The 26520-nt window shown below is 51.2% G+C and overlaps 1 protein-coding gene across 3 annotated transcripts in view; it reads left to right on the top strand.

The window, feature by feature from the left end:
• Positions 1 to 26520, top strand: part of LOC115105488 (homeobox protein cut-like 1) — a 262216-nt gene that overhangs the window by 221105 nt on the left and 14591 nt on the right. Inside the window, exons 14-20 of one of the 3 annotated variants that reach the window (XM_029627593.2) lie at positions 2281 to 3066; positions 5610 to 5690; positions 8716 to 8817; positions 9275 to 9364; positions 9827 to 10332; positions 11114 to 11491; positions 13193 to 13352. In XM_029627593.2, coding sequence (XP_029483453.2) covers positions 2281 to 3066; positions 5610 to 5690; positions 8716 to 8817; positions 9275 to 9364; positions 9827 to 10332; positions 11114 to 11491; positions 13193 to 13352 — 2103 coding nt within the window. The remainder of the gene's footprint in view (positions 1 to 2280; positions 3067 to 5609; positions 5691 to 8715; positions 8818 to 9274; positions 9365 to 9826; positions 10333 to 11113; positions 11492 to 13192; positions 13353 to 26520) is intronic. The other 2 variants (XM_029627594.2, XM_029627595.2) reach the window with 2 other exon arrangements.

Here is a 26520-nt window from a genome sequence, read left to right as displayed (position 1 = left end):
GTTTGATACAAAGAAAAACAAAATATCTGTCTGGCCCGTTAATGTATAATAGATTTGAATTGAAGGGTTCGATGCAGACAGTCTGCTCACACCATTAAGATTGAAGTGCTGCTGCTTCCTCAGCGCGGTACTCGTCTTGTCTGGATTCTCGATTTATCTCATTCAGAGAATCAGCCCTTTAAACAGGGGGATTTGAGAGATACTGTAAAATTTTCTGTAATACATTTCAACAGGATCACTTTTTGAAGTTCCTTGTTATCTCCATTTCTCTAAACGCCTTGACTTTACATCTGCTACCCAACTGCTTAGACTCTGGGGATGAAAAGATCGGGGACTTGTAGGTCCTTGGTGTGCAATACCAACCTTTTGGTACTAGTTTTACACCTGCTGGTGATCCGTTTGCCTTTTTTCAGTTGAAGAAAAATAAGTGTCTCTCACTTTGGAGAGCTTTAGCTTTCTGTTCTGTTTACCTCATTATTCTCTTTTAAAATCTCTCCCTAAAGTTTATTTTACCCTAAACTCCCAAGATTTGACCTCTCCAAAAAATGACCTAACCACACCACAGGCTAGGGGTCTCTAACCACACCACAGGCTAAGGGGTTTCTAACCACACCACAGGCTAGGGGTCTCTAACCACACCACAGGCTATGGGGTCTCTACCCACACCACAGGCAATGGGGTCTCTAACCACACCACAGGCTAGGGGTCTCTAACCACACCACAGGCTAGGAGTCTCTAACTAGACAAACAGGTACCGACCCCTGCTTGTGTTTGGAGGCTACATCTCATCTTTACGGGTTAAGGTCAGTTTGCTTGCTTCCCAGGGCTGTTTGGGTAGTGCATCTGTGACAACACAGATTGCAGTTGCGTGTTGGGGGGCGGGGGTAGTGGAGGGCAGAGTGCAGCCCACCCTGGGCGAGGAGAAGGGGGCCACTGGAGGTCAGACGCTGGTGGAGACAAAGTGATCCAGTATGCTAATGAAGCCCCGTTAGTCTCTCCTACCAATGTGCTCTTTACCACTCGTTCGCTCTGGAAATGTCATCCCAATTGGCTTAAGGGTCTCCTCCCTCCCCCGCCCTCGAAAATGAAGCATTTCATTTGTATTCCTAATGGGATCTCTCGTTGTCCTACCAGATCATGTCTGTGAAACCAAAGATGCTGTTTGGATACAGGTCGGACTGGCATCTTACTTGGTTACTTCCCAATGTGATTTTGGATTAATTCATGTTAATGATTGTAACATGTTATCAGTTTCATGAAAATAACTAAATGCCTGATGATCATGGTCTCTTTTGCAATGGTGTTGGGCCTATGGCTATACCTGACATTAATCAAAGCGCACAAGGAAAAGTACGTGAAGAGCAATTATTGCTTGGCAGCCATTGTTTATCATTGCTGTATAGTAATTTTTGCTCCTGACCCCACATTCTTTTTATTTTTTATTTGTTTAATTTTAACCCCCTTTTCTCCCCAATTTCATGGTATCCAATTGTTAGTCGTTACTATCTTGTCTCATCGCTACAACTCCCGTACGGCCTCAGGGGGGGAGACGAAGGTCTTAACACAGCGCGCATCCAACCCGGAAGCCAGCACCAATGTGTCGGAGGAAACACTGTGCACCTGGTTAGCGTGCACTGCGCCCGGCCCGCCACAGGAGTCGCTGGTGCGCGATGAGACAAAGATAGGGACACTGACACTGGCCAAACCGGACGACGCTAGGCCAATTGTGCGTTTCCCCACAGACCTCCCGGTAGCGGCCGGCTGCGACAGAGCCTGGGCGCGAACCCAGAGTCTCTGGTGGCACAGCTAGCACTGCAATGTGCCCTAGACCCCTGCGCCACCCGGAAGGCCCCTGTCCCCACATTCTGATGAACACACCACAGGCACACACACCACTGAGGTTAACCCACCATGAAATATGCGAATCCCAACTCTACCTTTAGTGAGTGGTGGCCTGGAGATGGTGAGATGCAGGGGCAGGTTAAAGGAAGGTAGGCAGGGCATACACCACACAGCAGGTAAGCTAGGCACCTTTGCATGTGTCCATATCCTGGGACATGCCTGCCAGATGCTTCCCTTCACTACTGCTCAGTGTCCCTTTCCACAGCCAGAAGCCCAACTGGAAAATACACACACTCCATCAGTGCCTCTCCACTCTAATGTTATGCTACTCCACTGGAGTACACTGCACCCCCCAGTCTAGATATTTTGTTTTTATTTTGGACTTTGTTGATGCCACATGATGTATTGATCTGTGTCATGTTTTGTCTGGCTACACAGGTTTGAGAGAGCGAAAGGTCAAAGAGTCATCAGAGGGACAACAGCGTCTCTGCACCACACCCATGGGCACCAACTTGAAGGGCTCCCCTCCCCCTCCCTCCTCTCAGCTCCTCCTGCGCACTGGCTCAGGTGGTTCCTCCGACACCATCCCTGTCACTGCCGCCAATGGCACACACCACTTCTCGCCCACGAGTGGCGGGCTGGGTGGGCAGGACTTCTTCAGCCCCTCCTCTCTGGCGTCGGCGGGCACCGCTTTCCCCCTGGGGGGCAAGGTGGTGCTCAACTCCCTGCTGCAGCGCCAGCTCATGCAGACCTTTTACTCCAAAGCCCTGCAGGACTCCGTGTCCGCCTCCGGCCAGGCCCTGCTCTTCTCCTCTTCCAACTACCCCACCCATAACTCCCTTTCAGCCAGCCCCCTGCCACCCCATCAGTCTTTGCAGTCGCAATCCCAGCACCCGTCAGCGGGCAGCCCGGATGTCAACGGCCTCGCCCCCTCGCCCAGCCAGTCAGAAGGGGCGGGGAGCGTCTCGGAAGGTGAAGACATGGACACGTCTGAGATAGCGCGTCAGGTCAAGGAGCAGCTGATCAAGCACAACATCGGGCAGAGGATCTTCGGCCACTACGTGCTGGGGTTGTCCCAGGGCTCGGTCAGTGAGATACTGGCCAGGCCCAAGCCCTGGAACAAGCTGACCATCCGGGGCAAGGAGCCCTTCCACAAGATGAGGCAGTTCCTGTCCGACGAGCAGAACATTCTGGCACTGCGCAGCATCCAGGGGAGGCAGAGAGGTGAGACTGACAGAAATGTATACACACACTTCACACAGCACACATCAACTGCACACACACACACACACACACACACACACACACACACAGCTGTGCACATATACACACATAGTTTAGTGATGTCTTTGCCTCCAGGTGCTTTGCATCACACATCAAGTTCCAATTCCTAGGTGAGATATTTCTGATGAGTATAGAACGGTAACCTCGTATTTACCAGACTGATTACCACTGATTCCATTCATGTAAACACGCGAGATTAGGCTGCATGCGAGGCTAGTAGAACGGCCCCAGGTTCAGGCAGGTGTTCTGTTTCTGTGTTACAATAGCTTCAGTATGGTCCTGCTGTGCTATCCCACAAATAGATGTACTCAATGGGAAAATTGGTGCTGAATGGTACATTGAATGTTGTCAGACACACTGATGCTATTCAGATTAGCAAAAGACAAACTTCAGAACGTCCTCGTTCAATGTGATCCTCAGTTAGTGCATGACCCTAACCTTAAACCTTTGACCTCAAAAACGGGGGCATTTTTGGTCACTGGTGGTAGCGCTGTCTCTTTAACAGACCTTTTGATGTCCCCCCCACACTTCAACAGTGTGGCCATAGCCCGGGCCCTTGATGAATGGACAGCGATCTTTATCGCTCCTGACGCCAGTCATGTCGCCTGCTAAAATGCCCAGATTAACCTCGCAGACATGTTCCCTTTCTGTTGTTATCGTCTTTTGCATGTTGTCATAGCAACCGCCCCAGGAATCAAACCCGGTAGAGGGATGGAGCATTTACAAGCTAGTCTATCAAGATGTCATCGTCACGCGCCACTCAGGGTTCCATCACTTAGCGCTGTCGGCCCACTGCTTTTTGCTATTGATTTTGTTACCGTCTTAAATGGCACATTGCCGCTTGCTGCTTGGGAATGCAGCCTGTACTGTTGAGTCAGTGAGTGGGAGGCAAGCTGATCCCGTCAGATTGCAGAGGAAGATCTGTCTGAATAGGCTCAAGCAGCAGTCAATAACATGCATGTCTGGACAGGCAGTGGTGCAGAGGGGTGTGGAGTGTGTTTGTGCCAGTCATGCAGAACAGGATGTTCTGAGGATAGTGCTTTACGTCTTCGAAGAAAGCATACCCCACAGTAGTGACATTACACATGGCGACTCAAGACTGTAGCTGCCCCCCCTGCTGCAAAGCCCTCATTCTTCAACCCAAACGGCTCATAATGCGGACACTTTCACAAGCAATTACGTCAAATTTGAGACAGATTACAAAACGCCAACCTGTACATTGGGTTCCTATTAAATTACTCCATATTTCTCCTCTTTGCTCTCTCTCTTTCCTTCAGACCCCCCCGTAAATCTCTTGATCTCTTTGTATCCATCCCTCTGGCTGTGTCTGTTCCTCTGCTCTCTCTCTTTCTGTCTCTGGGTGAGGAACTGATACATTTGGAACTTGGTGCTCAGTCAGTAGCGTCACAAGGCCAGATGAGAGCTGCTGCTGTCAGCAGCCCTGGACGAGAGCGAGGCGAAACAGACGGGGTATTAGGAAACACGACCGCAGTCAAGACTCTCCGCGTTAAACGGCACAGGCCCACTTGGCAGTCAGGGCAGGGGTGATGTGAAAGTTTGCGCTCGGGCGAAATTTGTTCCCCTCTGTGTTAAAGCAGAGTAGTGAGTGTAGATGAATGTGCACACTGTTGCTCTGCACTCTTGTCTATTGTACTTGTTTGGACGGGCTTCAAGGAGTTGGTCTGGCAGCAAGCACCAAACCTGTCGGCCCAGGGGAGAAGTCCAACAGAAGTTTAATAGAATCATGCTGAGGAGAAATGTAATGTGGTTCTTATGCACTGTAGCTAGTAGTTCTGTTCCATTTCAATCATTTATGTTCTCAATAACTGAACCCACAATTCACGGTCCAGTGAGTCCAAATCCCCATCAATGTCTGTTCTCGAATATGTGGAGAGTTTGACATGTGGGTTTGAATGGTAGAACATGTGGGTTGACTCAAGGGTTCTCAGAAGGCAGTTTAAGACTGTGTAGAGTGGTCTTCAATCCACTTTTGTTTCTGGCTGTTGGACAATAAGATACTGTTACCTACTACTGTGTGTATTACTTTGGCCAAAGTGTTAACAAAGAGCATGTGTGCGTTTCCAGGCATTGTATTCTGACATATTGAACCATATGGCTTCTAGCTATATTTGCGTTCTTAAGTAAGTCACTTAAAAGTTTTGTCCTTGTTGAATTGGTTTTGCCCAAATGTTAGGGTTTTTGCTCAGATGACTAGATGTTGAGGAGTTGGTCTAGTAATTGTAGATCTATAGCTCTATATAGCTAAGGCCCTGACTACCACCACCATATCCTGTCTGAATTTGAGTAGAATGAAGCTGCTCCTAGACACTGATCAATTGTCAATTTTGCGTTTTCACTCTAACAGTTCGGATTTAGGGAGAGTAAGCTGATCTTAGATCTGTTCCTAGGGGTTATATCCACCGCCATGTGGCAGTTCAGGGTTCTGACACTTATCTTATTTGTCGCCACTTGTTTTCCAACAGAGAACCCAGGCCAGAACCTGAACAGAGTGTTTCAGGAGGTTCCGAAGCGAAGAACCGGCTCCGAAGGCTCCTCGAGGCCAGGTCTGTTCTTTGCCTTCCCATATCGTGGTTGGTTTAGTGTTTTGGTCGGCTTTTATGTTGTACAATTTGTTGTGTCATTTAGCCATTGTCAAAGTCACTCTACCACTTCTGGCCTGGAGTCTGGTTGAAAATAAAGGGAGGAGGTTGATGTTTACCCTAACCACTGATACAGGGTCAGATATTTTTTCTTCCCCATTAAGGGGTTGGTTTATCTGATCCTAAATCTGTGGTTAAGGACACATTCTACCTCAGGCGAAAAAAGGGGATTAGGCAGACAGGGGGTTATAAAGGCACCCTTTCCACGCATAGGGCGAGTCTTAAAGCGTTCAGTCCAAACCAGCCCACGCAATCTCTCCCTGTCTGCCATCAGGGCGAAACCTGTCTAATTTAGGCCTTAAAAAGCTCCTTTATATGCTTTGCTATGTACTTTCCCCAAACCCATGCAGTGTTTCATGCCTTATGAAAATGGCCATGGGTGTGGTGCTTACATGCAGTTTGGCACTTCGGAAGGCCACATACACAATCATTTTCAACCCCTTTTCCTTCACAGGCAGTGGTGGCCTTGACAAAACTGTCTAACTTTAAAAACAGAGGTCCTTAGAAAAACATAATAACATCCTGTCCCCATGACCCGGCAGCTGTGCCTGTACAGCACCATGGTTGTGCGTGTGTGTATATCACTGTGTATGTGTGTGAGTTAGAACGTGCTGGGGGGGGGGGCTTACGGAGTCCCCCATCCTTGCCCTGTCTGACCCCTTTTTTGTCATGATTTACTTCCAGTTCACCCCCTGTACCCAGCTGCTCCCCCCCTCACTCACACACATGAGCGAGCGCGACCTTGCCCAATTACTCTGACCACTCACTCAGGACAAATGAGAGCGAGGAAGCCGGGAAGCTCGGGAGCCACGTTTGTCAGGCCCCTCCATGTTTAGCTCCAAACAGCAATTAGCCCTCACTTCTGAAGCCCATCCAAAACACCAGGTCTTGTGTTTCTTATGGAGTCTCTCCAAAGTCTGTTTTCCATTGTTGCGTAGGGTAGCTGGCTGGCTGGCTGCTGGAAGTGTTCTGTTCAGCGCTCATGAGGAACATGTGTAGCCGTGGCCTCTTGTGTTAACAGGATTGAGCTGTGTTGTAAAGGGAGCCCCCAGGGGAGTATTGCCGGCAGACACACACTGGTGCTGTTGCCAGGGTGAGCCATGGGGGTTTGATGTCAGAACTCACTGAAGGAGAAGGTTCAACGTCACCTTGGGTTCCTTTTAGACACGAGACAGTCAGTAGACTCAAACTTGAGACATTTTTACTGGATATTTATTGGAAAAGTAGCACTTTTCTCTTAACTCCAAACATTCAGCTTTAGATTTCACTGGCTATGTTATGACTGTGAACCTGTGACATACTGTAGTCAAAAGTAAAATACTAGCAACAGAGTGCCTTCGGAAAGTATTCAGACTCCTTGACTTTTTCCACATGTTGTTACGTTACAGCCTTATTCTAAAATTGCTTAAATATTTTTTTCCCTCATTACTCTACACACAATATCCCATAATGACAAAGCAAAAACAGGTTTTTAGACATTTTTGCTAATTTATACAAAATAAAAACTGAAATATCACATTTACAGAAGTACTTTGTCGAAGCATCTTCGGCAGCAATTACAGCATCTAGTCTTCTTGGGTATGACGCTACAAACTTGGCACACCTGTATTTGGGGAGTTTCTCACATTCTTCTCTGAAGATCCTCTCCAGCTCTGTCAGGTTGCTATTTTCAGGTCTCTCCAGAGATGTTTGATCGGGCTCTGGCTGGGCCACTCAAGGACATTCAGAGACTTTTCTCGAAGCCACTCCTGCGTTGTCTTGGCTGTGTACTTAGGGTCATTATCCTGTTGGAAAGTGAACCTTCACCTGAGTCTGAGGTCCTGAGCGCTCTGTAGTAGATTTCATCAAGGATCTCTCTGCCTCGATCCTGACTATTCTCCCAGTCCCTGCCACTTAAAAACATTCCCACAGCATGATGCTACCACCACCATGCTTCACCATAGGGATGGTGCCAGGTTTCCTCCAGGCGTGATGCTTGGAATTCAGGCATAGAGTTCAATCTTGGTTTCATCAGACCAGAGAATCTTGTTTTTGAGTCTTTTGGCAAACTCCAAGCGGTCTTTCATGTGCCTTTTACTGAGTGGCTTCCGTCTGGCCACTCTACCATAAAGACCTGATTGGTGGAGTGTTGCAGAGATGGTTGTCCTTCTGGAATGTTCTCCCATCTCCACAGAGGAACACTGGAGCTCTGTCAGAGTGACCATCAGGTTCTTGGTCACCTCCCTTACCAAGACCCTTCTCCCTTGATTGCTCAGTTTGGCCGGGCGGCCAGCTCTAGGAAGTCTTCCATTTAAGAATGATGGACTGTGTTCTTGGGGACCTTCAATGCGGCAGAAATGTTTTGGTACCCTTCCCCGGATCTGTGTTTCGACACAATCCTGTCTTGGAGGTCTACGGACAATTCCTTCGACCTCGTGGCTTGGTTTTCTTTCTCTGACATGCACTGTCAACTGTGGGACTTTATATAGACAGGTGTGTGCCTTTCCAAATCATGTCCAATCAATTACATTTACAACAGGTCCACTCCAATCAAGTTGTAGAAACCTCTCAAGGATGATCAATGGAAACAGGGTGCATCTGAGCTCAATATCTAGTCTCATAGCAAAGGGGCTGAATACTTATGTAAATAATGTATTTCTGTTTTTGTTTTTTTAATACATTTGCAAAAACGTTTAAGCTTGTTTTCGCTTTGTCATTATAGGGTAGTGTGTGTAGATTGCTGAGGATTATTTTTCTTTTTTTTAAATCTAAGAATAATGTAACAAATGTAATGTAAATGTAACAAAATGTGGAAAAAGTCAAGGGGTCTGAATACCTTCCGAAGGTACTGTATATTAATTACCCAAAGATTTGATCATCCCCGTTGCCTCCTGCCATCCCTCCCTTTGGTACAGTCCATTGACCCCTGACCTTTTTTGCCCTTCCCTAGGTAACATCACCACCCGGATCCGCACCTCGGAGAGTGGCTCAGATGAGGCCATCAAGTCCATCCTGGAACAGGCCAAGAGAGAGCTGCAGGTTCAGAAGGCTGGTGAGTGGCTGCTCTCTCTCTGACGGACACGACTCTACAGCAGGAGCTGCTTAGATTTTCTATCTATTGATAGAGCTAAAATAATTTACCTCAACCCAACTTCAACCCTGCTGTATAGTTGTCTGATGCTTCTTGTCTGACCCCCAACCCTCATACCACACTGCATGCCCCTTGTACAGAAATGATAGGGATGCTGGGCATTTACAGTATAAAGAGTTTCCTTCCCAGGGTTTTGACCTCTTACAGCCCGTGAAGTGGATGAACATACAGTAGGATGTGATGTGGTTGACTCAAGCTTTCCCCATTTGTATCTTATTGGTCATACAATTATTCTGAAATGACCAATGCCCAAACTAATGCCAAACCGTGCTAGTGACTGCCCCATACACTGCCTTTAGAATGTCTAAGAGATGTCCCTCGTGCTAACCCCCTCTTGACGCCGTGCCACCCACTACAGATGGTGTGGAGGACAGACAGCGACGACAGACAGGTTACCCCCGAGGCATGGGCAACTATTTTGCAAAATATGCACAAAGTCTCAGACTTGGTGAGGAATGGATTTAACCTTACACACTGTGTGGCCCCACACCGGGAATATACAAACCAAGTACAGACTGCAAGACCACCTTTTTCTGTCAGGGAGGGAGAATACATTTCCTTGACCCTCCATGTCTTAAATCTAAGGGATATGGTTCTACTAGGGAGCAGTTATTTTAGCCTCAAACACATTAGAAAGACAAATGTGGCTGTATTGAAATTCTTAAGTGATGGACTGTTATTGTATAAATTATCAAGCACTTAGAATATGTTTATAAGAAATCACTTATTTTCAAATGTTACGTTTTCCTTTTGTTTTGAACTTCAGACATCAAACAGAAAATCCCAAACCTCACAGAATTCTTCCCTACTTCAAACAGTGTGGCCATGGAGCGTCATTTGAGTTTGAGTGCAGATGGCGTTCGTAGCCTTGTCTGATGATGTCTATCCTCTCTGTCTCTCCCTGCTGTAGACTCGTCCCAGCCCCCTCCCTCGTCCAGCATTGGTGGTGGTGGAGGTGGTATCGGCTCAGGTGGATCCTCCAACTCAGACGAGACCATCCGCTCCATCCTAGAGCAGGCAAGGAGAGAGATGGAGGCCCAGCAGGCCGCCCTAGAGCCCATCCTCAAGGCATCCTCCATGGGCCCCTCCGACCTGGCCCTGCTCTCCCCCAAACTCCTGGGCGCGCCAATCCTCCCGGCCTCTTACTCGCCCCTGGCCCTCTCCCTCAAGAAGCCCTCCATCCCCCCAACCTCCTCTCCCTCCTCCCTCCTGGATTTCCACTCTGCCATGGTGAAGAAGGAGGCAGGAGAAGTGGTGGGAGAAGGCGGGGGAGGAGGAGGGTTGCTAATGGATGGTGGGACCAAGCAGGGGCGAGGCTCCTGGAGGGATCAATGGTGGAGCAGTATGCACCCCGGGGGGCAGGGAGCCACGGCGAGCCTGAATGACGATGTGCGTAGTCAGGAGGACAGCAAGGAGGTACAATAACATTAATACCACACACACTCTCTGCCTTCATGACCTCTCTCTCACCTCCGAACCACGGTGGGCCAGCCACAATGTTCAAAATGTTTTGAGAATGTGTCATATCATTATAACTCATCACTGTTCTACACACAAGGCTCATTCCCTCTGATGGAACATATACATGCTGTTCGTGTAAGTTGTGAGCTACTTCTCCTGAAACTGCTGAGATTTGTTATGCACTACTGTCGTTTTTGTTGGTTGCCATCACTCAAATCAGCCTCTGACACAGCCCTTGTGCAACTGAAATGTATCTGGAAAGTGGTATTAGAAGACAGAGGGCCATTGTCTATGTTCATCTGTAGCGTGCAGCTGCTCCACTCAGGACGAGGTGCTCGGAGTGCGTATGTGTGTGTGAGGTCCATGTCAACACCGCAAACCGGATATTAGGCTCGCCGCTCTGAGGCAGAACATGGTCTAACCCAGCAACTCATGGGAGCTACGTTTCTTCACAACATTGAAATCATCGCCATACTCTCTCCCCTATCTTCTGCTCCACATACCCTCCCTGGATCCATTCAATGACAGTGGCTGTGTCCTACTTCTTTATAGGGGGAAGAGAAGGCACCTACCTTCCACTCATGCCTATTCATAGCCGGCGACAGCTTGACGTTAGCGTTAGAGGTTAGCGCCCTACCTTCACAGTGACTGTGCCATTAGCAATTAGCTGTTAGCCTTTAGTGGCCAGCCCCATCCCCACTTCCCCACTGACTGTGCCTCTCTGTGTCTCCGCCAGAAGCCTCCCCGGCTGGCCGGCTCATCCTCGGTGCTGGCACCCTCCTCCGTCTCCATCTCCTCCTTGGACTACTGGAAGGACTGGCCCCGGGCCGAGTCCCCGTACTCCCAGGCCAGCTCTGAGCATGGCGGGGGCACCAAAACCCAGGGGCCCAGCTGCGCCAACACACCCCAGAGCAGTCTCTCTCCCCTAAGCTTGGGGCCTCTGGGGTCCCTGTTGACCCCCGCAGCCAAACAAGCCAAGCCTGTGGTGGCGCCGCTCACTCCTGAGCAGTACGAGTTCTACATGTACCAAGAGGTGGACACGGCCGAGCTCACGCAGCAGGTCAAAGACAAGCTGGCCAAGAACGGCATCTGCCAGCGCATCTTTGGAGAGAAGGTGTGCAAGACACCCTACCGCCCCATACCCATGTCCTTATACTGCCTGATTTACCCATCCTGCGCCAGTTTCGCGTCAACCCCCCTGTAATACTGCTCCACTTGCCTCTCTCCCTTCCTGTCATTTCCGCCCAACTGCCCTCCACCCTCAGTCAGCACATTTCAAAACTGGGTGTCCTATGCTAGCTCAGCTCTCTGTTATAGTGTGTTTGCTTAATGAATCCATTCATACGTGTGTAAATAGATTTGTGTGTAAACAGGAAACCGTCACCTTTGACATAAAACGTATGTGATCCTCTAAGCTTCAGTTGTCACATCCATTTAAAACACATCTAAGCCTGTGTCTCTCTCAGCACTCAGCTAGTTAATAGCATTGGGCTGCCAACCAGGATTCCACCAACAAAAACTCCTTTATACACCCTGTTGGTACAAACTAAAGCAGATGGTGTCAGGGTGTACAAGTACAGATCTCAGTGGTTTGAAGGAATAAGTGCATGATCTCAGTGCATGAGTGTTTGTAATTGGGTGATTACATGCCAGCATGTCCCGAAAATATTTTTGGTATCACAGATTGTTCTGGCAATTCTCAGATAATAACTTCATTTTGGGGGGTGTTAACATGTGTTTTACATTTGTATCACCATTTTTGGGGGAGAAATCATGACGAAAGTCGAGAGGCTATTCTAGGCCTTTTTTAGACATGTACATGCCTCCTAGACCCTTTGATCATTGAAATTGTACATGATACAGACAACATATTGGTGTCATTATACTTCTTGTAGTGTGCTCTCAAGTATGCAGTATGTCTATATATGAAATCAAATGTATCACATGAATTTATTCAAACAATATACTCTTCAAACACATTTAATTTCCAGAGTGACTCTCTGTTACTGTTAATGATATGACCCATTTTATACATAGAAATGACATTATATGTCATTAACCAATCACAGCCCTCCTGTAGGATTGCACATTCAGCAAATCACCAGCAGAGGGAGTTGGCTTTGAACCCATTTTCCCATTCACTGTTTTGGTGGTGCTGATAAAATGTATCATAACTTTAAAAGTAGCAGAAAGCCCACTCTGGAAATGTGATGTACTTGTAGATTATATTGTTTAAAACAATATGCATAAAAATGTCAACAACAAAAGTCAACAACAAAAAAGGGTGCTTTTGAGATATTCATATTTATAGTTTTAATGTTGGATACATTCATGAGTAACATTGTATTTCAGAATGTAGCAATATTCCATAATTTAGCGCTCACTATTAGGAGTATGTTGACACCAAGGGGTTGTCTATGTCATGTACGGTTCACGGATCATTGGGTCTTACCACTTTCCTCATGATTTTCTCAAAAATGCTGTTACAAATGTAAAAAGCGTATAAAAACATCCTTCATCCCAATAAAGTTTCAATGTGAGAATTTCCAGAAGGAAGATATTTTCGGGCCATGCTGGCATGGAATTGACCAATTGTCGATATGCAATGTACAGTAAGGACAATTGTTTCAGCTTTCTTTTTAACTCTATCCTTTTGTTTGATTACTGTAGCTAATATTATGCTTTAATCTGGCATGTGTTCTGAGCAGTGTACTTACACATTAGTGTTGTTTTACTGTGATGTCGTGCTCAGATATATAAAAACATTTATTGACTGACGTATGTGTGTCTGTCTGTGTGTGCATGCGTGTTACAGGTGCTGGGCCTGTCTCAGGGCAGTGTGAGCGACATGCTGTCCAGGCCCAAGCCCTGGAGCAAGCTGACCCAGAAGGGCCGGGAGCCCTTCATCCGCATGCAGCTCTGGCTCAACGGAGAGCTGGGCCAGAATGTCCTGCCCTTACAGGGCCAGCCACAAGGTAAACACACACACACTGGACATGCACACCAGGCATACACACACACTGCTAGAACGTACTGCACCTACAGGGCCAGCCACAAGGTAAACACACACACACTGGACATGCACACCAGGCATACACACACACTGCTAGAACGTACTGCATCTACAGGGCCAGCCACAAGGTAAACACACACACACTGGACATGCACACCAGGCATACACACACACTGCTAGAACGTACTGCACCTACAGGGCCAGCCACAAGGTAAACACACACACTGGACATGCACACCAGGCATACACACACACTGCTAAAACGTACTGCACCTACAGGGCCAGCCACAAGGTAAACACACACACACTGGACATGCACACCAGGCATACACACACACTGCTAGAACGTACTGCACCTACAGGGCCAGCCACAAGGTAAACACACACACACTGGATATGCACACCAGGCATACACACACACTGCTAGAACGTACTGCACCTACAGGGCCAGCCACAAGGTAAACACACACACACTGGACATGCACACCAGGCATACACACACACTGCTAGAACGTACTGCACCTACAGGACCAGCCACAAGGTAAACACACACACTGGACATGCACACCAGGTATACACACACACTGCTAAAACGTACTGCACCTACAGGGCCAGCCACAAGGTAAACACACACACACTGGACATGCACACCAGGCATACACACACACTGCTAGAACGTACTGCACCTACAGGGCCAGCCACAAGGTAAACACACACACACTGGACATGCACACCAGGCATACACACACACTGCTAGAACGTACTGCACCTACAGGACCAGCCACAAGGTAAACACACACACTGGACATGCACACCAGGTATACACACACACTGCTAAAACGTACTGCACCTACAGGGCCAGCCACAAGGTAAACACACACACACTGGACATGCACACCAGGCATACACACACACACTGCTAGAACGTACTGCACCTACAGGGCCAGCCACAAGGTAAACACACACACACTGGACATGCACACCAGGCATACACACACACTGCTAAAACGTACTGCACCTACAGGGCCAGCCACAAGGTAAACACACACACACTGGACATGCACACCAGGCATACACACACACTGCTAAAACGTACTGCACCTACAGGGCCAGCCACAAGGTAAACACACACACACTGGACATGCACACCAGGCATACACACACACTGCTAGAACGTACTGCACCTACAGGGCCAGCCACAAGGTAAACACACACACACTGGACATGCACACCAGGCATACACACACACTGCTAGAACGTACTGCACCTACAGGGCCAGCCACAAGGTAAACACACACACTGGACATGCACACCAGGCATACACACACACTGCTAGAACGTATTGCACCGACAGGGCCAGCCACAAGGTAAACACACACACTGGACATGCACACCAGGCATACACACACACTGCTAGAACGTATTGCACCTACAGGGCCGACCACAAGGTACATGTGTACACAGAAGAAGGAAGCCTGTACAGAATAAGAAAAATCCAAAACATGCGTCCTGTTTGCAACAAAAAACTAAAGTATACAAGAACAAAAATATTAACACAACATGTAAAGTGTTGGTCCCATGTTTCATGAGCTGAAATAAAAGATCCCAGAAATGTTTAATCGGAACAAAAATATTATTTCTCAAGAATATTGTGCACACATTTGTTTACATTCCTGTTAGTGAGCATTTCTCCTTTGCCAAGATAATCCATCCACCTCACAGGTGTACCATATCAAGAAGCTGATTAAACAGCATGATCATTACACAGGTGCACCTTGTGCTGGGGACAATAAAAGGACACTAAAATGTGCAGTTTTGTCACACAACACAATGCCACTAATGTATCAAGTTTTTAGGGAGAGTGCAGTTGGCATGCTGACTACAGGAATGTCCAGCCGAGCAGTTGGCAGAAAATTGAGTGTTAATTTCTCTACCATAAGCCGCTGTCCATCCGGCCTCACAACCGCAGACCACGTGTACGGCTTCGTGTGGGCGAGCAGTTTGCTGATGTCAACGTTGTGAAAAGAGTGCCCCATGGTGGGTTTATGGTATGGGGTAGGCATAAGCTACAGACAACAAACACAATTGCATTTTTTCAATGGCAATTTGAATGCACAGAGATACCGTGACGAGACACAATCCTGTCTCGAAGCTCTGCAGACAATTCCTTCAACCTCATGGCTTGGTTTTTGTTCTGACATACACTGTCAACTGTAGGACCTTATTTAGACAGGTGTGTGCCTTTCCAAATCATGTCCAATCAATTGAATTTACCACAGGTGGACTCCAATCAAGTTGTAGAAACATCTCAAGGATGATCAATGGAAACAGGAAGCACCTGAGCTCAATTTTGAGTCTCATCGCAAAAGGTCTGAATACCTATGTTAATAAGGATTGCAGAACATTTGCACTTATTTCTTTTAAGAATAATGGGTAAATGTTGCACAATCCAGATGTGAAAAACTCTTAGAGACTTCAACAGAAAGTCTCACAACTACCAAAGGTGCTTCTACAAAGTATTGACTCAGGTGTGTGAATTAGATATTTCTGTATTTCATTTTCAATACATTTGAAAAATTTTAATTCATTATGGGATATTATGGGATATTGTGTGTAGATGGTTGAGAAAAGAAAACAATTGAATACAGTTTGAAATCAGGATGTAACACAACTAAATGTGGAATAAGTCATGGGGTATGAATACTTTCATATGCGTGTGTCTGCGTTCATGCCCGTGTGTGTGCATACATCCACCTACAGTGGTTCCTGAATGAACAGTGGTTCTTCATGCCCGTGTGTGTGCATACATCCACCTACAGTGGTTCCTGAATGAACAGTGGTTCTTCATGCCCGTGTGTGTGCATACATCCACCTACAGTGGTTCCTGAATGAACAGTGGTTCTTCATGCCCGTGTGTGTGCATACATCCACCTACAGTGGTTCCTGAATGAACAGTGGTTCTTCATGCCCGTGTGTGTGCATACATCCACCTACAGTGGTTCATGAATGAACAGTGGTTCTTCATGCCTGTGTGTGTGCATACATCCACCTACAGTGGTTCCTGAATGAACAGTGGTTCCTCAATTATGTTTGAGATGATGCCGCGGGACTTAAAGGTGATTTGTGGTTTAGTACGGTACCCTGCATCACTGCTTCATTGCTCCAAACCACCACAAGAGGGAGTTAGAGCGCTATTATGCTTTTGGGTACAGTGTAAAGTGTTGGTCTCGCTACGGTATCTCTCACCGAATGAATGGGCGATAGAAACCAAATAGAAACTTAGAATTGTCCACGACTTCACAATTGAATTTGAATTAACTGAATGAAGAGGAAGAGGGTGATTAAATTTAGAACAATAGTGTAAGAATTGCTATTCCTCTGTCCTGCACGCACACCCAAAAAATACACTTGTTTTTTTGTTTCTACTTGGTCAGAAGAAGCTGTAACTTTACTGTGGCATATTACTTACTAAAATTGTTACGCTAAGGTTTTTATTCTAAGTGAATTTAAAATGTTCATTTATATTCCATGATTTTCTTAAAATATATGTGTTGCCTGAATATAGGCAGCAAGTGATGTCTGCTAAGTAAACAAGTTGATGGCACTGTCATATAGCCTCGGCTACGAGGCACAGATAACATACAACTCAAAAAAAGGTTTCACATATTTTCAAGACCTAATCTATTTAATGAATTTGTTTTATTTATTCCATTTACTTGTGTAATGTTACCGAACAGATAATAACAATCGAAAGAAGCGTCTGGTGGAGTGAAAGGGCATTGTACTGTAAGTACGCCACAACGCTGTGGGCCAGGTGGAAATAATTTAGCAGCCTTTCCAATCAATTTGAATACAAAAAATGCCACCCACCCTTGATGTCAATGTCAGACTTTTCTTTTCGTTGAATCTCCATTAGGATATTGGTTAGGCCACAATTAGGCTGTGGAAATGTTAGGAATATTTGACTCTTCGCTCACAGTCGCTTCGTAGCCTGTGTGTGTGTCCCAGTGTGGGATCTGATTGATGGCCGCTGAGAGCAGGGAGAGCCTCTGTCCTTGCCCACCGATTAAATTCTCCCCGGCTGCTGTCCTTGTATTGAAATGAAAATCTTTTCTAGCTTTTATTCTCTGTCTGGAGCATTGGGCTTAAGCACAGAGAGGGACTCATCCATCAGCCAGGGGTGTGTGTGAACTTGTCCGTCAGGTCTCCACCACAGTCATCTGTCTGTGTCCACCTCCTGACACCACTGTCACACACACATACCTACTCGCATACATACTGTACACGCACACACATACCTACTCGCATACATACTGTACACGCACACACACGCATACCTACTCGCATACATACTGTACACGCACACACACCACATACCTACTCGCATACATACTGTACACGCACACACACATACCTACTCGCATACATACTGTACACGCACACACACCACATACCTACTCGCATACATACTGTACACGCACACACACCACATACCTACTCGCATACATACTGTACACGCACACACACCACATACCTACTCGCATACATACTGTACACGCACACACACACACACATACCTACTCGCATACATACTGTACACGCACACACACCACATACCTACTCGCATACATACTGTACATGCACACACACACACACCTACTCGCATACATACTGTACACGCACACACACATACCTACGCGCATACATACCGTGCACACACACACACATACCTACTCGCATACATACTGTGCACAGACACCACATACCTACTCGCATACATACTGTACACGCACACACACCACATACCTACTCGCATACATACTGTACACGCACACACACACATACCTACTCGCATACATACTGTACACGCACACACACACACACACATACCTACTCGCATACATACTGTACACACACACATACCTATTCGCATACATACTGTACACGCACACACACACATACCTACTCGCATACATACTGTACACGCACACACACACACACACATACCTACTCGCATACATACTGTACACACACACATACCTATTCGCATACATACTGTACACGCACACACACACATACCTACTCGCATACATACTGTACACGCACACACACACACATACCTACTCGCATTCATACTGTACACGCGCACACACACACACATACCTACTCGCATACATACTGTACACGCGCACACACACACACATACCTACTCGCATACATACTGTACACACACACACACCACATACCTACTACATACTGTACACACATACTGTACACGCACACACACACACCACATACCTACTCGCATACATACTGTACACGCACACACACCACATACCTACTCGCATACATACTGTACACGCACACACACCACATACCTTACGCTTTCTCTGTTGCCTTTCTAACTCGCTCTCAAACTCTCCTTGTTCCCAGTCTCAATTTCTATGCAAAAAACTGTCCCAGGAACCATTATCTGATTGGTTAAGGTTTGGACTGGGTCAGGAAGAGCTGACCCAAGTCTGCTTTCAGAACTGAAAGAAACCGATGCCTCTTACCCAGATTCTTTAAAACTAACCTAAAATTCATCTTTACCAAACAGAATAAATCATTTTATCTAGATTCAATAAACCGTCTCATTTCGATACAACATTAAAAGGACTGTACTGTACACACACACACACATACCTACTCGCATACATACTGTACACGCACACACACCACATACCTACGCGCATACATACCGTGCACACACACACACATACCTACTCGCATACATACTGTACACGCACACACACCACATACCTACTCGCATACATACTGTACACGCACACACACCACATACCTACTCGCATACATACTGTACACGCACACACACACACATACCTACTCGCATACATACTGTACACGCACACACACACACATACCTACTCGCATACATACTGTACACGCACACACACACATACCTACTCGCATACATACTGTACACGCACACACACACACACACATACCTACTCGCATACATACTGTACACGCACACACACACATACCTACTCGCATACATACTGTACACGCGCACACACACACACACACATACCTACTCGCATACATACTGTACACGCGCACACACACACACACATACCTACTCGCATACATACTGTACACGCACACACACCACATACCTACTCGCATACATACTGTACACGCACACACACCACATACCTTACGCTTTCTCTGTTGCCTTTCTAACTCGCTCTCAAACTCTCCTTGTTCCCAGTCTCAATTTCTATGCAAAAAACTGTCCCAGGAACCATTATCTGATTGGTTAAGGTTTGGACTGGGTCAGGAAGAGCTGATCCAAGTCTGCTTTCAGAACTGAAAGAAACCGATGCCTCTTACCCAGATTCTTTAAAACTAACCTAAAATTCATCTTTACCAAACAGAATAAATCATTTTATCTAGATTCAATAAACCGTCTCATTTCGATACAACATTAAAAGGACTAGTGCAAGACTTAGCAACACCATTGAAATCAAAGGCCTGTGGCCTCCACTAATGTCTCATTAGCCAAAGCGTGATAACGTATGCCCTAGGGTGAGGGGGTCTATGGGTAACGCCGCCGTCCCGTCTGAGCTAGTGAGTCCCGACTGGTCAGAGCTGGAGCTAGCGACCACAGGGATTCTAATTATGACTAGCTAATTAAAGAGCGGGCGCTAGGGAAGTGATGACTGCTAAAAGACAGCCAGGAAGACACAAGGACATTGTTGTTGCCAGCCACCATGTTGGTGTTGTTATTGTCCCCAGGTTGATGCGAATAAAGCTACTGTCTAATCCAATTTGGGGCCTCTTTTGCATCGCCGACCCGAGGTAGATCAGTTAAAATGGCACTGGGGTTTTTAACGAAGATGATGAGCTTTTTTTATGCAAAGTCTTCGTGGCTTTTCAAACTAGGTTAGGAGGCAATGAAGAAAGTGTTTGAAGTGTTGGTAAAGATAGAGAACTCTTTCCGTTCAATATCTAAGCCTCTTTTGAACTTGCGAGCTCTTTTCCCGACCGTTGCTGTTTTGTCTGGCCGGTCACCTCGGGGAGTCTTCCAGAGAGACAGTGAGATTACTTTCCCAGAATGCTGCAGTGCCCAGTGTGTCTGGGTAGATCTGGAGTCGTCATGGCAGCTCTCTGCTGAGCAACACACAGCGACCCGCTCCACATGACGGCGAGCGGAAGCGACATGAGCTTAGCCAGCCTGGTGTGTGTGTTTGTGTGTGTGTGTGTGTCTGGACTCGTCCTGTGTAAAAACATATCATAGCCGCGATAATGACTGACAGTGAGTGGTTTTTGGACTTTGACTAAACCGGACTTAATTTACCCAATCTTAGAAAAATACCATACACTGCACCACCAATCCACAGTATCTGTAGAACCATACCTCACACTGATACATCTATAGATACACAAAATGGATAAATATTTCCATTCCATCCACATATGCACCACCAGCATGTATGCACTTCATACACTCTGGATCTGGTAAAGGTTGATCTTTTTATAGCGTGCCAGCGCTAGCTAAGCTGACGTCAGCTCATTTGTGGTGATGAAGTGACACCAAAGGATAGTCAGCCACGCCTCTTAATGAGCGTCTAATGTGAGGGAGCACCATGCCCCGTTTCCAGAGCTGTCACACCTTCTAGATGAGAGAAGGGGAAGCAGCTCGATGACAAACACACACAGGCCAGGGATGAGGGGGAGGCAAAGGGGGATGGGGGGGATCAGGATGAGGAGGGAGGGCATTGTGGGGGAGTTGGCGCTCTCTCTCCCGAGGGCCTCCCGCAGCTGTTGTAATCAATTACAGCATCAGAACACTGATGTATGATAATTACTTTGAGCCCCCCCCTCCCTCCTCTACGCTCTATCCTCCCAGACAGACCCTCCCCCCCCTCTATGCTCTCTCCTCCCAGACAGACCCCCTCGCAGACGCGCACGCACGCACACCCACTTATAAACACACACACACACAGCCTCTCTGCTGTGCAGGGCTACATCACCCCCACCTCTTCCATATATACACACACACCCCTCTCTGTCGGCACCGGGGCGGAGGCATGATGAATTACATTTACTGGCTGTCCTACATTAAGTATCCTTTCTCCATAATTTTCACCACAAATTAGCCACGACAATGTATAGATTAAAGAGATGACTTTAGAACCAGAGAGGGAGATCGGGAACGCAGGGAGGGAGAAAGGGAAAGAGAGAGAGAGAGAGAGAGAGAGAGAGGGAGAGAAGATCAGAAATTAATGGCTTTTAAAATGGGCCCGTAGATTAGATAGGCAAGCTGACATTTACATGTCTGTCTGCTTAATCCAGGGCTGGCCAGAAAATGTCAAAGTACATGATGTTCTTGGGATGGGGTTTAATGGGACACTTGTTAGATATGGAGCAGGGCAGGGGAGGCAGACAGGGCAGGGGAGGCATGCAGACAGGGCAGGGGAGGCATGCAGACAGGGCAGGGGAGGCAGGCAGACTGGGCAGGGGAGGCAGGCAGACAGGGCAGGGGAGGCAGGCAGACAGGGCAGGGGAGGCAGGCAGACAGGGCAGGGGAGGCAGGCAGACAGGGCAGGGGAGGCAGGCAGACAGGGCAGGGGAGGCAGGCAGACAGGGCAGGGGAGGCAGGCAGACAGGGCAGGGGAGGCAGACTGGGCAGGGGGGCAGGCAGACAGGGCAGGGGAGGCAGGCAGACAGGGCAGGGGAGGCAGGCAGACAGGGCAGGGGAGGCAGGCAGACAGGGCAGGGGAGGCAGACAGGGCAGGGGAGGCAGACTGGGCAGGGAGGCAGACTGGGCAGGGGAGGCAGGCAGACAGGGCAGGGGAGGCAGGCAGACAGGGCAGGGGAGGCAGGCAGACAGGGCAGGGGAGGCAGACTGGGCAGGGGAGGCAGGCGGACAGGGCAGGGGAGGCAGACTGGGCAGGGGAGGCAGGCAGACAGGGCAGGGGAGGCAGGCAGACAGGGCAGGGGAGGCAGGCAGACGGGGCAGGGGAGGCAGGCAGACGGGGCAGGGAGGCAGGCAGACGGGGCAGGGAGGCAGGCAGACGGGGCAGGGGAGGCAGGCAGACGGGGCAGGGGAGGCAGGCAGACGGGGCAGGGGAGGCAGGCAGACGGGGCAGGGAGGCAGGCAGACTGGGCAGGGGAGGCAGGCAGACAGGGCAGGGGAGGCAGGCAGACAGGGCAGGGGAGGCAGGCAGACTGGGCAGGGAGGCAGGCAGACTGGGCAGGGGAGGCAGGCAGACTGGGCAGGGGAGGCAGGCAGACGGGGCAGGGGAGGCAGGCAGACGGGGCAGGGGAGGCAGGCAGACGGGGCAGGGGAGGCAGGCAGACTGGGCAGGCAGACTGGGCAGGGGAGGCAGGCAGACTGGGCAGGGGAGGCAGACTGGGGAGGAGGCAGGCAGACTGGGCAGGGGAGGCAGGCAGACTGGGCAGGGGAGGCAGGCAGACGGGGCAGGGGAGGCAGGCAGACGGGGCAGGGGAGGCAGACAGTGCAGGGCAGGGGGAAGACAGGGCAGGGGAGGCAGACAGTGCAGGGCAGGGGGGCAGACAGTGCAGGGCAGGGAGGCAGACAGTGCAGGGCAGGGGGAGACAGGGCAGGGCAGGGGGGCAGACGGGGCAGGGGAGGCAGACAGTGCAGGGCAGGGGGCAGACAGTGCAGGGCAGGGAGGCAGACAGTGCAGGGGTGGGGAGGCAGACAGTGCAGGGCAGACAGGGAAGGGGGCAGACGAGGCAGGGGGTAGAGTAGGGAGGCAGACGTGGCAGGGGAGGCAGACAAGGGCAGGGGAGGTGGGCTGGCAGGCAGGGCAGGGGAGGCAGGCAGGGGAGGCAGACAGTGCAGGGCAGACAGTGCAGGGCAGGGGAGGCAGACGGCAGGGGTGGCAGACAGTGCAGGGCAGGGGTGGCAGACAGTGCAGGGGAGGCAGGGGGGGCAGACAGGGGCAGGGCAGGGGAGGCAGACTGGGCAGGGGTGGCAGACAGGGCAGGGGAGGCAGACGGCAGGCAGGTGGGGCAGGCAGCTAGACAGGGTAGGGGAGGTGGACGGGGCAGGGGAGGCAGACAGGGCAGGCAGGCGGGTGGACAGGCAGGCGGACAGGGCAGGGAGGGCAGAGGTGGACAGGGCAAGGCAGGGGCAGGGGAGGCAGACAGGGCAGAGGAGGCAAACAGGGCAGAGGAGGCAGACAGGGCAGAGGAGGCAGACAGGGCAGAGGAGGCAGACAGGGCAGAGGAGGCAGACAGGGCAGAGGAGGCAGACAGGGGCAGGGGGCAGACGGGGCAGGCAGGGTTGGCAGACAGGGCAGGGCAGAGTAGGGGAGGCAGACGTGGCAGGGGAGGCAGACTGGGCAGACAGGGCAGGCGGGCTGGCGGGCAGGGCAGGGGAGGCAGACAGGGCAGGGCAGAGGAGGCAGGGGGGCAGACAGGGCAGGGGGGCAGACAGGGCAGGGCAGGGGAGGCAGACAGGGCAGGGGAGGCAGACGTGGCAGTGGTGGCAGACAGGGCAGGGCAGGGGAGGCAGAATGGGAAGGGGAGGCAGACAGGGCAGGGCAGGGGAGGCAGAATGGGAAGGGGAGGAGGCAGACTGGGCAGACAGGGCAGGGGGGCAGAATGGGAAGGGGAGGCAGACAGGGCAGGGGGGGAGGCAGACGGGGCAGGGTGGCAGACAGGGCAGGGCAGGGGGGGCAGACAGGGAAGGGGAGGCAGACAGGGCAGGGGAGGCAGACGGCAGGCAGGCGGGGAAGGGGAGGCAGACTGGGCAGTGGTGGCAGACAGGGTAGGGGAGGTGGAGGCAGAATGGGAAGGGAGGCAGACAGGGCAGGCAGGGGAGGCAGACGGGGCAGGGGTGGCAGACAGGGCAGGGCAGGGGGGCAGACAGGGCAGGGGAGGCAGACAGGGCAGGGGAGGCAGACGGCAGGCAGGCGGGGCAGGCAGCTAGACAGGGTAGGGGAGGTGGACGGGGCAGGGGAGGCAGACAGGGCAGGCAGGCGGGGCAGGCAGGCGGACAGGGCAGGGGAGGGGAGGTGGACAGGGCAAGGCAGGGGAGGGGAGGCAGACAGGGCAGAGGAGGCAAACAGGGCAGAGGAGGCAGACAGGGCAGAGGAGGCAGACAGGGCAGAGGAGGCAGACAGGGCAGAGGAGGCAGACAGGGCAGAGGAGGCAGACAGGGCAGAGGAGGCAGACAGGGCAGAGGAGGCAGACAGGGGCAGAGGAGGCAGACAGGGCAGAGGGCAGGCAGAGGAGGCAGACGAGGAGGCAGGGTTGGCAGACAGGGCAGGGCAGAGTAGGGGGTTGGCAGACGGGCAGGGGGAGGCAGACTGGGCAGACAGGGCAGGCGGGCAGGCGGGCAGGGCAGGGGAGGCAGACAGGGCAGGGCAGAGGAGGCAGGGGGGCAGACAGGGCAGGGGGGCAGACAGGGCAGGGCAGGGGAGGCAGACAGGGCAGGGGAGGCAGACGTGGCAGTGGCAGACAGGGCAGGGCAGGGGAGGCAGAATGGGAAGGGGAGGCAGACTGGGAAGTGGGGGCAGACAGGGCAGGGCAGGGGAGGCAGAATGGGAAGGGGAGGCAGACTGGGCAGGGCAGGGGAGGCAGAATGGGAAGGGGAGGCAGACAGGGCAGGGCAGGGGAGGCAGACGGGGCAGGAGTGGCAGACAGGGCAGGGCAGGGGGGGCAGACAGGGCAGGGAGGCAGACAGGGCAGGGGAGGCAGACGGCAGGCGGCGGGGCAGGCAGCTAGACAGGGTAGGGAGGTGGACGGGGCAGGGAGGCAGACAGGGCAGGCAGGCGGGGCAGGCAGGCGGACAGGGCAGGGGAGGGGAGGTGGACAGGGCAAGGCAGGGGAGGGGAGGCAGACAGGGCAGAGGAGGCAAACAGGGCAGAGGAGGCAGACAGGGCAGAGGAGGCAGACAGGGCAGAGGAGGCAGACAGGGCAGAGGAGGCAGACAGGGCAGAGGAGGCAGACAGGGCAGAGGAGGCAGACAGGGCAGAGGAGGCAGACAGGGCAGAGGAGGCAGAGGGCAGAGGAGGCAGACGGGGCAGAGGAGGCAGACGGGGCAGAGGAGGCAGGGGCAGACGAGGCAGGGTTGGCAGACAGGGCAGGGCAGAGTAAGGGAGGCAGACGTGGCAGGGGAGGCAGACTGGGCAGACAGGGCAGGCGGGCTGGCGGGCAGGGGGAGGCAGACAGGGCAGGGCAGAGGAGGCAGGGGGGCAGACAGGGCAGGGGGGCAGACAGGGCAGGGCAGGGGAGGCAGACAGGGCAGGGGAGGCAGACGTGGCAGTGGTGGCAGACAGGGAAGGGCAGGGGAGGCAGAATGGGAAGGGGAGGCAGACTGGGCAGTGGGGGCAGACAGGGCAGGGCAGGGGAGGCAGGGGAAGGGGAGGCAGAATGGGAAGACAGGGCAGGCAGAGGCTGGGCAGTGGTGGGGAGGCAGACAGACAGGGCAGGGCAGGGGGGAGGCAGAATGGGAAGGGGAGGCAGACAGGGCAGGGGAGGCAGACAGGGCAGGGCAGGGGAGGCAGACAGGGCAGGGCAGGGGAGGCAGACAGGGCAGGGCAGGGGAGGCAGACAGGGCAGGGGGGCAGACAGGGCAGGGCAGGCAGGCAGACAGGGCAGGGTAGGGGGGAAGGCAGGGCAGGGTAGGGGGCAGACAGGGCAGGGCAGTGGAGGTGGGCAGGCAGACAGGGCAGGGCAGGGGAGGCAAACAGGACAGGGCAGAGGAGGCTGACAGGGAAGAGGAGGCAGACAGGGCAGGGGAGGCAGACAGGGCAGGGGAGGGGAGGCAGGCAGACAGGGCAGGGCAGGGCAGAGGAGGCAGACAGGGCAGGGGAGGCAGACAGGACAGGGCAGGGGAGGGGAGGCAGACAGGGCAGGGTAGGGGAGGCAGGCAGACAGGGCAGGGTAGGGGAGGCAGGCAGACAGGGAAGGGCAGGGGAGGCAGACAGGGCAGGGGAGGGGAAGGCATTTCCTGGAATAAGAGGAGAAACCCATACACTGATTCGTATTCTGTCACACACACACACTCTCCCCAATAGATACACCCACAGACAAACACAATCAAAACACTTAATCGCACACACATTCTCACACACAAACACACACAC

The sequence above is a fragment of the Oncorhynchus nerka genome, linkage group LG22 (assembly GCF_034236695.1).
Source record: "Oncorhynchus nerka isolate Pitt River linkage group LG22, Oner_Uvic_2.0, whole genome shotgun sequence".
In the NCBI taxonomy this organism is placed as follows: Eukaryota; Metazoa; Chordata; class Actinopteri; order Salmoniformes; family Salmonidae; genus Oncorhynchus; species Oncorhynchus nerka.
This window is presented reverse-complemented; position numbering and strand designations above follow the sequence as displayed.